Source organism: Pimephales promelas, chromosome 19 (genome assembly GCF_988280905.1).
Source record: "Pimephales promelas chromosome 19, fPimPro1.hap1.1, whole genome shotgun sequence".
In the NCBI taxonomy this organism is placed as follows: Eukaryota; Metazoa; Chordata; class Actinopteri; order Cypriniformes; family Leuciscidae; genus Pimephales; species Pimephales promelas.
This window is the reverse complement of record NC_142787.1, coordinates 22,917,695-22,933,402: the sequence shown is the minus strand read 5'-3', so window position 1 is coordinate 22,933,402 and position 15,708 is coordinate 22,917,695. Positions and strand designations below refer to the sequence as shown.

The following is a 15,708-nucleotide window of genomic DNA, read 5'->3' as shown; positions in this document are numbered from 1 at the left end:
AGCAATTGCTAAGCAACCAGTCTTGGAGTGCGCCAAGAGCTGGAATCCCTTTAATGCGACTGGGTTTCTGCATTCACCCTCTCAAGACTGAAATGAAAATATGGCATTGTTTTGTAATTCTCACTCTTTTCCCTGGGCCTTTGCAAAGGTCAATAGCCGGTTTCTTGTTATAGCACAATTTCTTGTTGCATTCAAATGATTTAAGAAAATTGAAAACATTTTCAGGTGGCCATAGTCATCCTTGAAGTTTAACATTATTCATTTAACGGAGCAGCATTTCATGATCTGTTTGTTTTACCATTGCTTCCACAGTTTCGGTGTTTTCACCTGCCCATATGTGTCTCCATGTGTGCGTCTGTGTGTATTAACATGCTCTGTCTTTGTGGTGTTGGTGTCTTCTAGGCTCATGTGGTTCAGCGCTGGCTTGTGCATCAGGACAGTAGTTTGAGTGGAGAGGGTTCGTCGGAGCCTCAAGGTGGAAGAGTAAATATCTTAGAACTGTCTCTCAACACTTCCCTCTTTCTGGAAAATCTTGTGTGTTGGTGTGGCTTCCTAAACGTTTCTGTCTGTGGTTCTCATGTGGTTGTGTAGCTGGTGGAAGTTCTTGTGTTTGAATGTTGTGACGTGGCTAATAACTTTAGTTAGCTTCGCTGGTGTTCCTGTAGTGTCTCTATCTTCCTCCCATTCTAAATAGCTCTTTTTGTGTTTTGTGTATGACTGTTTATATTGCTAATATGAGATTCTGTGTGTGATTAAGTGGGTGGGTGTTTGTTTAGATGTGTGGGTTTTTTGTGTATCAGATGGTGTTTGCTGTAAAAGCTAGAGTGTCCTCCTGCTGTTTCTTCTGATTGCTGATATCTGTCAGAATGTCACTTACGCAACAGATGTACTATAGATGTTACTATGGGATCATGTAGACTAATGTAGACTTGTCAATTACAATGAGCCATTGCCAAATAATAGAAAGCATGCAAACTGATATATACATTTTTATTAAAACATATTAAGTAAATTCACTGTGTGAGGGCCAAGCTTCAGCTACTGTGTAAAAGAAAAAATCGACCCGCTAAAATTGAAAACTTGCGTTTAATTGCTGCCTAATTTTTTAAGGACAAAGATTTGGTTATAAAAATAGTAAATGTAATATAATATCAAATTAAAGGGATAGTTCACTTTGAAATTAATTTTTGATATGTTTTAGCTTACCTCAAGGGCATCCAAGATGTAGGTGTCTTTGTTTCCACAGTATTTTTTTTAATTTTGACATTTTTTGGTCAAACCGTTATTGTCTGTCAGTCCTATAATGCAGTTTTAGGGGGTCCACCTCAAAGAGCATGCACAGAGAAGTAAAAATTAAACATGATTTAATGACTTGTGAATGTAAGGACACACTGATGGCCTAAGACACGAAACGAGCGGTTTGTGCGAGAAAACGAACAGTGTTTATATAGTTTTTACCTCGTGTTAACAGCCGTCGAACTGATCTGAATCAGATGTCCAACTGAACCGAACTAGAAAACCAGATGTTATGAGTGAAGTGATCTCTCGCGAGTCTACATCACGCATTGTTTACACAGAGTAGGGATGGGACGGTATGAAAATTTCATATCACGATTATAGTGTCCAAAATAATCGTGATTATCAATATTATCACGGTTTTGTTAAAAATTTATGAAAGTGCTCAAAAAGAACTGATGCTCACACTGAAAACATTTCAACAAGTTTTATAATTGAAAATCAACAAACAACAAATAAAACAAGCCTCTCTATGCAGTTTTTTTAAGCAAGATTCTATTCTATGGCATTTGCTTCTTTATAATGCCCGTCGTCAATAGCAACGCATTATTACACAGCGCACATCCATATCACAACGGACGCGCGCTCTTGTTTCATTCAAATACAACTTGCCATCTTGCGTCTCTGTTTTTTGATTGTATTGCAAAAATGAAATAAGAGTTGATTTATTGCTTACAGAGTTTGATAATATTGGTGAGATATATCTTGTCTGGACGATTGTTTTACAAAATGAATTCATAAATAGGTAAGATTTAAAACATTAGCTAATCTCATTATCAATTCAATATGTCCCCGTAATTATGTGGTAAAAAAAAAATCGGTTTAATACGTGATGTGTCTATACTTTACTATCCCTTAAAATATCACTCTTAATAATAGTCTTGTTTGAAGTTGTTCGTTCGTCTTTAGCTCAAATCCACTTGCTACGAACTTTTCTTCGCGGAAGCTTCACGTCTATTTCAAGTGAGTGACATAAAATGTTTCAACTCAAAACAACATTTCGTGCCCAATTGTTTCCCAGACGTAGTTTTGGTATTAAGGTCAAAGTTAACTTGCCTTGCGTTCGGGTGATGATCACACAAGACGACTCGGCAGATTTGAAGTGTTTCTATTGCATTGACTTTTTGTTCGGCAGACAGGGTGACCATTCCTCGATCAAGTTTCCCTCAGGACTTTTGTAAAACCCAAAATATGACCACACCTCAGATTTGGTCCTTTTAAAAGGCTGAAAAATCTCCTGAGCACAGTCACTGCCTTCCACCATTCCTTCTCGAATAGTAATTAAAAAAAATATTGTGTGCTGCGCGCCTGCGTCAGACTGGCCGACAGGATTCAGTGAGTTATTAAAATCACGATAATCAAACACGGTTTTAATGATAATTAAATTTTAAACGATAATACTAACCGTCAGTACATTTTATCACGGTTTATCGTGAAACCGGTTATCGTCCCATCCCTAACACAGAGATTTCGGAAGTTTTACCTTTCACTAAATATATTTAGATATATCGAAGTCGATATATCGATCTTCCATTGCGATTTCCCATATATCTAAATATGTTTAGTACAAGTACAGGCCATCAGTGTGTACTTACATTCACAAGTCATTAAATTATGTTTAATTTTGACTTCTCTGTGCATGCTCTTTGAGGTGGACCCCATATACCTGCATAATAGGACTGACAGACAAGAACGGTTTGACCAAAAAATGTCAAAATTGAAAATGCTGTGGAAACAAAGACACCTACATCTTGGATGCCCTTGAGGTAAGCTAAACATATCAAAAATTAATTTCAAAGTGAACTATCCCTTTAATGTGTGTATGTGTATATATACATTACCATTGAAAACTTTGTGGTCAGAAAGATTTTTTTATTAAAAATTTTTTAGAGATTTTTATTCATCAAGGATGCATTAAATTAATCAACATTCAAAATATTTATATGTCAAATAAATTCATCAAAAAATCCTGAAAAGAAAATTTGATCACGGTTTCTGAAAAAAATATTTAGCACCACAACTGTTTATCATTAAGGGGATACGTAAAGATGGCTGGCACTATGTGTACATTCTGTGAGTGAGATCTCACCCTCTATGGGTGGGTTGAGAACATGCGGGACAGCCCCTACTACTGACTTTAGTCTTTAGCCTCGGGCCAAAAAATCCTCTGATGATGCAAAATGACGATTTTTGCGTCATCAGAGGATTTTTTTCAGACAAAAAATACATAAATCTCTTGTCTCAGGGGGATATGAGGGTGGAAAGCATAGTAATTTGAAAATACTACAGGTTTCCTACTAATACAAAGCTTAATGCTAAATCCTGAAGTATCCCTTTAATAATAAAAAGAAATGTCTCTCAACATTAAATCAGCATAGATCATGTGAAACTGAAGACTGGAGTAATTGCTGCTGAAAATTCAGATTTTCCATCACAGGAATGAATTGCATTTTAAAATAAAATAGTAGCTTTAAATAATAGTTCACAATATTTTCCTTGGTGCGCATAAGAGACTTATTTCAAAAAATCATACTGACCCCAGACTTTGAGAGTGTGTGTATGTGTGTCACATTCAGTCCATTCTCTAAGTATTTGCTTTGTTAACTTGTTTACCAGGTACTAAAAATATATTCACATTGTCATGCTTGAAGAAGGCTGTGTCATGATCATGGGTGCTGTGCCAATTTCATGCTAATGACAATTTGCTGCCAAGTCAATGACAAGATCAACCAGCATGTCCTTTTCAATACACCTCAAAGACAAGTCAATCCATCAAAATTATCTTTGAGGTGAACATTCATTTTTCAGGATGAAAATGACCCAAAACACATCTCAAAGTTGTTCAAGAACTATCAAATAAGTTAGGTGAATAGAACTCTGTATACCAAGCATCAACTCAACACCATAAAACACTACAGAATGTGTTAGTGGCCCACTTAATATAGCCGCTTTTCCACCGTCGGGTTGAACAGTTATATTTCCACTAGAGCTTGGTTTATTGTTCTCGGCCTGGTATTCTCGGCATGGTTGTTTAACCATGCCATACTGTGCTGGTAGAATGCATGTAGTGACTTCGTCATTCCCGGTTGGTCACTTGTCTGTTGCCTGGCTGCCAGTTTCTCTTTAGCCTGGTTACTATTTACATCTCATATTATCTGTAAACTCTTGCTTTACCAAGGTAACGACCAACGCATTTGTATTACATTTCAAAGAGCTCTGTTATCAGCCCCACAGTGGAAAATGAAACCATATCTGTACTGGCTGGGCCAGATCGGCACAGAATGGAAAGGTTAAGTAATGAGACCGGTTTGTCCCGATGGTGAAAAAGCGGCTAATGTGTGAGCAAGTGCTCTGGGAATTGCTACAGGATCAGAAAGGCCATACAGACCATTTCCAGCTCAAATATGTTAACCGAATGCTTGAACCAAAAAAACTTGTTTGTTTTGTATGTGTGAAAACGGATGGATGAGTTAAAGAATATGTCAATCACATGTGAAAAAAATCTGCAGGCTGATTGTGGATAATGATCGCTAAAGAGTGGCTTTTCAAGAAGAGGAAAAGAAATTTTAGTCACAACAAATATTAGATTCTAAAGTGATTGTTTTCAGTAAGATATGATGGCGCACACTCACACTATTACTGCACTGTCATGTTGACGGATACGTTTTTGCTATGATGTCACCTGAAGACTTGAAAATGACTTCTTACGCCTCAGTGACTCAGTATTCCATCCACAGTTTTGATTGGGGTGGGAGGGGGGACTTGCCTGTCAATCATCCCTTCTAAATAACAGAGCAGAGACGATCTACAATATCTAGACTGCAGAGTATCTGACAAATCAATTCAAGGAGTCAATATAACTGTGACCACATCAGAGCAAATTGCATTAGTCATCGCGTTGGAAAACCGCAAAATATCACTCATGGATTTCTATACAGAGCAGCAGGATAAATTCTTGTTTTTGATATATTACAGTGCAGAAGGGAATCTGAAAACTCTAGTACAAGATTCTACAAGACATTTTCACCTGGCTATACCTAATGTTTAGATATGTTGTGTTATTTATGCAAATTAGTACATACATAATTAGATTATGCACCGTTTGACCATGTTAACAAATAATTAAAAAAAAACATATGATACATTTTTGTTTGTCTTGATGTAAGTAATCAACTCAGTAATTTTCATGATGATATCGAAAGGTTCAAATCTTTACCCTATTCACGTGAGAAAAAGAATGAATAGGCGAATGAATAGTCTATATTTGGGTCTTTTTCGAAACTTTCTCCTAATATGGTTCTTCTGGGCTTTTCGAGGATACAAAATCAGTTGAGTCTGCTTCTGTTGCAATTTGTTCTAGGTTGACCCCCATTTTGGCTTAAATGACTGGACTAAAAGAGGGTAGCCTGTGTGCGTGACGTCACCGTCGGCCTGAGTGACTGCCGTTACTCCAGGCAGCGAAAGGTGGATTTGCCGTTATCATATTGTGTCAATACACTAAATTTAGGGGTAAAATCATACTCTGTATATTGTATTGTTATATATTGTATTGACAACTCATCAGTTCAATATTTATATATATTCTGCATGATTCGATTCGTGGTTGCATGTCAGTATTTATGGCTCACTGGATCTTTGGTAAGTTGTAAGGAACACTATATGAAGAGTTCAGATGCAAAAGCCTCTAAATGCCATTTGAAATTTTCTTCTTTAATGATGATTTTTATCAAACTTGTATATTTAAGTTCAGTAGTGAAATTACTGAACTTAAATATACAAGTTTGATAAAAATCATCATTAAAGAAGAAAATTTCAAATGGCATTTAGAGGCTTTTGCATCTGAACTCTTCATATCAAGTCACACACTCTTTTGCCACTCAGTCTGGCGTGTTCCCGGAGGGAAAATGTTGTCAATGCATACCCTCTAATATACTGGGGTGTTAGGACCCACACAGACCACAGGGTGAGACCCCTTGCTGGCCTCACTAACACCTCTTCCAGCAGCAACATTTTTTCCCAGGAGGTCTCTCATCCAGGTACTGACCAGGCTCAGCCCTGCTTAGCTTCAGTGGCCAACCACTCTTGGGCTACAGGGTGATATTGCTGCTGATTCAATGTTACTATGATGGGATGGTCGAGATGTTGAAATGTTTTGATAGCTCACTGCAAACTGCTTACTTTGTCTCTACAAAATAAGCTGGGATACAAGAACACACTTCAGCCTTGTGTCTTTAGGAGCAAAACCATCCCTAAATATAACTTCACACTTCATAACTTTGGAAAATGAGATGATTTAAAAAAACTAATTCTGTAACTGTTGGGATGCTGTTATGTGGCCCTTGAGCCAGTTTAAACCACATACTCAATACAATACAGAATGAATCTCTAATTAGTGCTGTACACTGTATCACTGATGTTTTATCGAGTGCTAAACATCTGGAACCCTTGTGCAAGAATGATGACAATTTAACAAAACCTTTTTCTATTCAGATTTGCATTTATTTTTACTTTCTTCTCTCTCTCCCTCAGGCGGATACAACAACCAGTTTTCTCCGTGCTGCACGCTCAGGTAATCTGGAAAAGGCTCTGGACCATATCAAAAATGGAATAGACATCAACATAGCCAATCAGGTGAGAGAAAAAAACATCCTGCAATGTCAAGCATCAAGCGTGTGTGTGAATGTATGTGTAAGTATTACCCTTAGGGTTTAATGTTTAAAATAATTGGTAACACTGAACATTATTTAATAAAAATGTACATATAAGTTTACAGTGCAGTAACTGTTAACAAACAGATACAATAAATGCAGTAGAAGTATTGCTTTGTTCATTCATAATGTTAAAGTCCCCCTGCAGTCAATAATTGTATCATTTAATCTCATCTTTGATAATCACAATGACATATTAAAATGTTTTTTCCTGTGAAAATTATTTCTTCGTGCCTTAAAATAGTTAAACTGTAACTACACCCTTGCTTCATTTAGAATACGTAGGTCCATGAATATGTAAATTAGTACCCTCCTCAACTCACTCACACCAGTTTCCCAATTCACTTGTTCAACTGTAGTAAACACTACACAATGGCAAGTGGAAACCAGCCATATATGTTTGAACCTTAAGCTGATTCAGAAAAAGAGTAAATTATCAGGCCCAATTCTAGTACGGTGTGCTTGAGGATGCTAAACACCCTCAAATGACAGCAAGAGCACCTTCAGTTGATACTGTAAGTGTTTCATATTAACGAAACAGATTTGGTAAACACTCCAGTCCATATTTGTGTTCTGGAGAGCGTTCTTTGTGTTTTGGTGAAACATTTTTACACTTAAAAATATTGATTAAATTTGAATCAATTACATATACCATATGAACTGAGTAAATGCAATAAAAAATAATTAAATAGATTAATTGTAATTGTATTTGGTACATTAACAAAATTGAGTAGAAATAATTAAGGAAAACTAAACATTTATGAGTAATATTAATTATTTTTATTTTTGAGTAATATTAACTTTTAATTCCCTGTAAACCTTTGTTAAATACTCCACACAACCACATACTGTTATACATGACATTGGCCTTTAATTGCCAATGAGTACAGCAATACAGTATATTTTATACTGTTTTAACATTTATACACCATTAAACTCATAAAACAAAAATAAGTAGATACGTAAAAACTAAAAATTTAAAAAGTAATTCAAGTGTAATCAACCGGTCTGGTATCCAATTTCCACCGTATCAGTGCTGGTTCTCGTGCTTGAGATCGACTCGCTCTCTGCGGAGGAACTTGGACTTCAAACACACACACACACCTAAATTTCACAGAGCCAATTTCACAAATCGAATTTTACAAATACTAAATTGTTTTAGTCAAAAAAACTTAAATATAACTGTAAATTTTAGACAAAATGAATTACTGTATTTTTAGTCAATTATTTTGGTATGTTAAACTCAAACAATCAAGTAAATGAAATTCGGAGTTTTTATTAAGTTAATAAAGTTAATTATTACTGTGATATTTACTAAGCCAATATATTATTTTTTCACTGAGTGTTCACTGACATGTTTGTTTAAATTAGTCAGAATCCATTAGTCAAAATGCCAGAGTTTTTGTTCACACTGAGTTCAGCATGCTCACGAATCCCGTCATTAACAAAGTTTAGACACATTGTTAGTAAGATATTCATTGTGCAGTATAGACAACTTTATTGATTAAAATGGAACTTTTAGTGAGATTGCAAACTAAGATGAGTGACAGCTTTTTAGTGACTGTAAAGGGTGTGCTCTTTGCATGCCTTCTATGCTATATGTAATATTTTCAGAATTTGAATAAAAGTTGACACATAAAGGTAATTGATATGATTAGCCTTTGGTTTGACTACGTTATCTATCATCTAATAATGTGTTGCTAATGTTAAACAAATCATGTTCCCTTTCACCATCTCAGAGTCAGACAGCTGCCATCTAAAAATCTGCATTCTTAGAAATAATGATAGGAAAAGCCCCGCCCGCACATTGACGGGATTGGTTACAAGTTTGTGACATAGAAATAAGGTTAAGCGCGGTTTCAGTGTTTTGAGACTTTCTTTGGTTCACTGCTGTTTAAAGAAGAAAATATTCAGCAATGGTGTTGATATATAAATTTCCACACGATTTGTCTTAAAGTGTATTAAAAACACCATATCGACAGATAAAGACAACAACATAAACCTTTCAAAAGACTTTTTAAAAGAATGCCACCACAGGGTGTCTTTAACACATGAGACCTTATTGTAAAGTGTTACCAAATTACTATTATTACAGATATGAATGGTGTATTAAAGCACAAATCATGAAATTTGTTAAGAAAATACCACAATTTTCAATTCTGTGATCTATAAAACACCTAAAAGAATCATTAATATATTTTGGAGTCAAAACCACCTAACAACCACACAAAACACCCTAGCAACTCCATAGCAACATGCTTGAAATATATAAGAACCGTTTAGCAACTGCATGAGTCATGACAACACCAGTCTCACATCCACGCCTTGAAAGCCCAAAGTAACTTTGAAGCCCATTTATAGTACTGGCTAAATTCAGAAATTGCTATTTAGAGCTATAAATTCATCATATTGTAGATTAGGATCCACATCTCTCTGTGTGTGTATGTTTGTTTGCTTTTGCCAGTTTGTGTTTTCGAGTCTGTATTAACCCCCCAATGCTCCTGTGGTCGGACAGTACAGCTGTGTTTACAGTGTTCAATCCCTAATCAGTAAATTGCCATAATTAATCAAGCCAGCATGTCTTCCTCCTCTAACCCCCTCACCGGTCATGCTTTTGCAAGCAGTTGCATCATAACACTTGCTTACCTGCTTTAAATAGCATATTGTGATATTTGCAGGAGAGCTATGTTTGGTTCTCAGAGACGGGTTAGTGAATGGACTTGAGCAGTTGGCTGGCTTCCTGCATTGAAAAGCTCTGAAAATGAACGCCCACTCTGTATGCCTGCATCCTGAATTCTCTCTCTCTTTCTCTCTCGCTCTCGCACACACACACACGTTGACTACTACACCACCTTATAACATCATTCACCAACAGGATTCCATCTGGAACCTGTCACGGCCTACGATATGCAACCTAGACTAAATTTCAATGCGTCTTGGAGGTTTTTATAGTTACGTCTTTGGGTAAACTGAAGTAACGGTATACTTCCCGTTTGTGATGCTGATATCAGAGCGTGAATGTCTCTGTGCTGTCGCAACACATTCTGTGAGGTGCTTAGACTGGTTTTGACAGTGAGGCGGCAAATGCTTTGGGACTTGAGAAAATTCTGAAAAACAGAAAAACCGCATTTTTAAAGCTCAGAGCGTGTGATTATTTTCCACCTCAGCTTAAAGCAATTATTGTTAATGACATTTTTAGACAATTTATGGTCTTTTCATTGTTTGTCTTTTTTTTATAGGTGATGAACTAACAGCTGTAAATAGCCTTAATGTTATTAGCCATTTTATCTAAAACATCTAATGATTTTATAGCCAAAAAATAATCTAAGAATCAGAAAAAATTACAAATTGTTTTGTTTTCTCATGTTTTTACAACCCCGTAAGACTTTCGTTCATCTTCGGAACACAAATTAAGATATTTTTGATGAAATCTGAGAGCTGGATCACTCCTAAATACTAGTCCATAGGCTTCTTAAGGGATTGAAACTTGCCGGCCTCGAAAAGTTATTAAAGACATCGTTAAAATAGTCCAAGTGGCTTCAGTGGCTCAATCTTAACTTTATCAAGCGACGAGAACACTTTTTGTGCGCAAAAACAACAAAAATAATGACTTTATTTCAACTATTCATGTCCTTCTCTCTTGGCCTAGAGTCAGGTTACTTGTTTAACAGCGTTGTGACGAACATGATTCTCTGAGTCACATGATGTTCTCAGTCACATGATGTTCTCAGTCACATGATGTTCTCAGTCACATGATTCACTGAGTCACATGATGTGTGGAGCACATGGCTTAAAAGAGTAGGAAGATGGCAGTTTGAGTAGACCTTGTGCAGTGGAAAGATGTGGGAAGTTAATCCCTACAAAAACCCTGTGAGGTAAAAGGAACATTTTGTTGATTTGCCTTGGGATTTATGGTTCTTTTGGATGTTCCTGGATGTTCAAAGATACTACTAATGGTTCAAACAACAATGGAGGACTGATCATTTCGCTAACTGACTGACTGGACAAACCAACCAAGTATTGTTTTTTCTTTTCTCTTTTTTCATATTCTTATGTTGGATTTGCCAGTTGAGACTTTTTTGGCATGAGACTTTGTGACTGTGGTTTAAAGTGCTGAGAACTCTTTTTCAACTGCACAGTGGACTGGTTGCTCAGTGCTGGCCTGAATGGACTCTGAAAGGTCTAAGTACATGTACAAAAACTATGCTGAATTGAGAACTTGGTCAAGAGCTGTTAATGTGAACTGTGAAACTGTTGGTGTTTACACCCTCAATGAGTTGAAAGGAAAATAATCTGACTTTGAATGAGCAGATCTGATTTTGTTTGAATACTTGTCATGGTAAATGAACTAAATGAACCCCAGACTTGGGAATTGAGTATTTGAGTTGTTGGAGAACTTTTGAAGAACTTGAAGAACTTTTGGTTTCTGATTTAGTTTTTGTTTGTTTGTTTTTTTGCCTTTGTGAAACATTAATGTTATTTTTTTCTCACTGAATGTTATCTTGATCAACAAAAACTAATAACAGTTTATATGAATTGAGCCTATTGCTGCTGTTGTTAATTCTTCATCCACATATTAAGGGTTCTACTTTATTTGTTTTTTTAAATGTCTGAATCCTTTGTAAGGTTGACTGACTAAACAAAATATAGTAGGTTTAAAAACCTGCTTGGCACCCCAGTCAATTAGGTCAATCCGTTACATAAAAAATGGCACCCCAGATGGGACTTAAATTGGATGAAGGTTTTTTTTAAGCTATTATTTTTTTTGTGAATTCAAATGGAGGTCTCAGACATTTCTACTACCCCTTCTGTCATAAGGGATGTTATTCCTACATTGCAAGATGACCATATATTACCAGTACTGGATACTGGGTTCATTCCAGAAATGAATTCAGATGTTGAGGATGTTTCCTTATTGAATGTACCACAGATTTCTAGTCCTCTTCAAGACCCCCCACCCTCTTCAATTAACCTTACAACTCGTTCCTTAATTGATATGGAATTGTGTGATGACGTTGCACTTTCCCCTCGCTTACTACCAAGCTTTGTGGACCTTCCTAAACACAGAGAAGTCTATGTCAGGGATTTTGATGAGTCCAATATTATATCCAATCAAGCTAAACTCCAGAAACTCCTTGCTGAAACCTTCACAAAAATGAAAGAGGAACAACAAAACGTCAAAGGAGAGCTTATGAATACCTTAACAACAATCAATCAAGATTTGAGACTGTTGTATGTTGACGGGCAGAAGGATTTGCAAAAAGAAATGATAAAGCAATTGGAGTATCATCAAACTCAGAATTCTGCTAACATCAATTGGCGATTGGAACGTTTCCAGAACCAAGTTTTAAAGGATATTGACGCCATTATTCTGCCCCTAAGGACAGCTATTGACGATCTTCGGACTGAATTTAAAGCTCAAACTCAGCAAGTGAACGCTGTGTCTCAGGACTTGGCTTCATTGAAGTCCAGCATGCAAGCCCATGGGAATACTTCTCAAGTAGCATCTTCCCCTCAACCTTCCCCTGTGACTAATGTACACGATGTTACAAAGAAATCGTATCCTTTTCAGTCCACCATGCAAACCGGGCTTCCTGACAGGAGTTCAAGGGGGCTCACAGACACACTGTTACCCGGAGACATCAGTCGACGATATGTGGGAAATAGTCCTATTAAGCTAGAATTCCCTGTCTTCGGTCGGAAAGAGGATGACCCAGATCCTTTAACTTACACTGAAAAGTGTCAAGATTTTCTAGCAATGTTTCCTCTATCAAATGAAGAACTGATGGCCACCCTTCGAAATGTACTGCACGGGACTGCCAGAGATTGGTGGGATGTAGCTCGAGGGTCCATTCATACATGGACTGAGTTTGAAACTAGCTTTCTTTCAGCTTTTTTGTCTGAAGATTATGGGGATGAATTGGCAGAAAGAGTTCGTAATAGAATACAAGGAGAAAATGAAAGTATAAGAGACTTTGCATACATGTATCGTTCTCTTTGCAGACGGTGGAAGCCTGAAATTGATGATGAAGAAGTGATCAAACTCATCCTGAAAAACATCAATCCCCGCATGGCAAGTCAGCTTCGACATAGAGTTTCTTCTGTGGAGGAATTGGTTCGTCTAGGACAACAATTAGAAAAGGATAAAGACAATCAACAACAATATGAACAACGTAAACGTTTCACCAACAAGGTTAACCAAACGTTTCACCAAGGTTCCAAACCAGACACCCAGAGCCAGCAAAATTCAGGTAAACCTGAACAAGATAGAACGCGACAATTGTTCTGTTGGAAATGCAAAGGGGCCCATTCACCAGCTACCTGTCGTCACCCTAATGCCCAAAGGAATAAGGAATTTTCGAAAGGTCCAAATGCTGTTGTTAGGGATGCACCTGTTCCTCAAAATCATCCTACTGTAAGTACCGTAACACCTAAAAGAGATACCAAAGACCCTAATACTGAATTTTATAGAACCCCTGTATTGGCCACTGGAAATTCAAGTCCTCACCAACTAGTTGTTCCCTTAACGTTACGTCAGTGGAAAGGAACTGCTATTGTGGATACAGGCTCTTCTTTTACTCTTCTTTCTGAAAAACTTTGGAAAACTCTAAAAAACCCAGAGGAAGAACTGAACGTTTGGAAGGAAGGACCATTGTACTTGGCAGATGGGGAAGCAAAGCAACCACTTGGGTGGACTGAGATGGAGTTCCAGCTACACAGTCGTCACTGGGTGTTGCCTACCGTAGTGTTGTCTGATAAAATGTTTGCCTTTGCTGCTGTTCTGGGACTTGATTTTCTGTTTCTGAGTGGGTTACAGATTGATGTATCTACCAATACCTATTGGTTCAAACCCTATAAAAAAGACAGATTTACCTTCGATAGTGACATTCCAAAACTGCATGACTGGGGACCAGAACGGCAAGTTGCCTTAATTACAACTATAGCCCCAACACTATTGTCTCCAAATCCTTCTGAGGAAGTAATATTACAAGCAGTCAAAAATGCTCAGTTGGAAGAAAATGAAAAACTGACATTCAAGGAACAGCTGAAACAAAATTTGGATGTGTGTACAACAAAACTGGGCCGGACCAAGTTGTTGAACCATACAATTTTCCTTACCCATGATATGCCTGTGAAGCAGAAGCCTTACAGAGTTTCACCTACTAAGCAGAGGATCATGAAGGAACTAATTGATGAGATGTTGGCTACGGGAGTGATTGAGCCCTCCTCTTCCGCTTGGGCTTCACCAGTAGTTCTGATCCCAAAGAAATCAGGAGGCTTGCGATTCTGTGTTGATTACAGAAAGTTAAATGCTGTTACTTACAGTGATGCCTATCCTTTACCCACAATTCAGGAAATTCTAGAATCTTTAGCAGGCACTGGCATTTTCACTACTCTTGATTTAAACAGTGGCTATTGGCAAGTTGAAATGGATCCAGAAAGTCGAGACAAAACAGCCTTTGTGTGCTCTTATGGGCTATTTCATTTTAAGGTAATGCCATTTGGGCTTAGAAATGCTCCTGCCACGTTCCAACGGCTGATGGAGACTGTGTTAGGAGATCTCAGAGGCAAGACCTGTTTTGTTTATCTGGATGACATTATTGTTTTTTCTCCTTCAAAAGAACAGCATTTCCATGATCTTCAAGTTGTCCTGGATACACTGAGAAATGCAGGACTCACTGTGAATATGAAAAAAAGTAATTTCTTTCAAGAGACCTTGAAATTCCTTGGCCATGTGGTTTCTTCTGAAGGCATTCAAGTAAATTCTGAAAAGACTCAAGCCATTAAAAACTTTCCTGTCCCATCTAATCTGAAATCCCTTCAACGTTTCTTAGGAATGGCAGGGTGGTATCACCGGTTTGTACCTGACTTCTCAAAAACAGCAGAGCCTCTCACTGCCTTGAAACGAAAAGGAGCTAGATTTAAATGGACATCTGAATGCCAAACTGCTTTTGACACCCTTAAGGAGCATTTGGTGAAGCCACCAATCTTAGGACATCCTAATTTTGACTTACCATTTGTGGTATACACTGATGCTAGTGACATTGGCCTGGGAGCGGTACTTGTCCAGCAGAGAGGTTTAGGATCTGAAGAAGTTCTGGCCTTCGCCAGTCGGACTCTAAACAAGGCAGAACGTAATTACTCTACAACAGAACAAGAATGTCTTGCTGTAGTTTGGGCCCTGGAGAAGTGGCGGTACTACCTGGAAGGTCGTTATTTCACAGTGGTAACTGACCATGCATCACTAGCTTGGGTATTTAAGACCAACAAACCTAGCACACGACTTATGCGCTGGGCATTACGTTTGCAGGAATTCACCTTTGCTGTCGAATACAGGAAAGGAAAATACAATACAGTTCCAGATGCCCTTTCTCGTGCTCCATTAGACCAACCTTTCCTGTCAACCTGTGCCACAGTGTTAAAATCCACCAAAAAGAAGGAGGTGCCTGTCTTTCCTTGTACGGATGATGAGGTATGGAAAGCCCAACAAGAGGATGCAGAAGTGCAAGCATTGTATCAGTCTATTCTGGAAGATGGAAAGAAAAGAGTTAATTCCTCTATCACTCTGACCATCATTGAGGACAAAGTCTATCGTATAGTTCAGCTCCCACACCGTACCATCTACCAGGTGTGGATACCCAGTTCTTTACGTGCTAGACTTTTGAGTTTCTTTCATGACGATCCTCTTTTAGGTCATCTAGGC

The 15,708-nt window shown here is 37.6% G+C and overlaps 2 protein-coding genes across 7 annotated transcripts in view; both read left to right on the top strand.

The window, feature by feature from the left end:
- The window catches only part of ank1b (ankyrin 1, erythrocytic b), an 83,957-nt gene that overhangs the window by 23,922 nt on the left and 44,327 nt on the right, over window positions 1-15,708 (top strand). For 5 of the 6 annotated variants that reach the window (XM_089123789.1, XM_089123786.1, XM_089123788.1 and 2 more), the window contains 2 exons: window positions 403-483; window positions 6,826-6,927. In XM_089123789.1, coding sequence (XP_088979915.1) covers window positions 403-483; window positions 6,826-6,927 — 183 coding nt within the window. The remainder of the gene's footprint in view (window positions 1-402; window positions 484-6,825; window positions 6,928-15,708) is intronic. The other variant, XM_089123787.1, reaches the window with a different exon arrangement.
- LOC148970809 (uncharacterized) lies at window positions 10,680-15,706 on the top strand. Its single transcript, XM_089123982.1, has 3 exons — window positions 10,680-11,021; window positions 11,144-15,633; window positions 15,698-15,706. Exons 2-3 carry the CDS (start codon window positions 11,782-11,784, stop codon window positions 15,704-15,706), a joined length of 3,861 nt encoding a protein of 1,286 aa, XP_088980108.1. The 5' UTR covers window positions 10,680-11,021; window positions 11,144-11,781.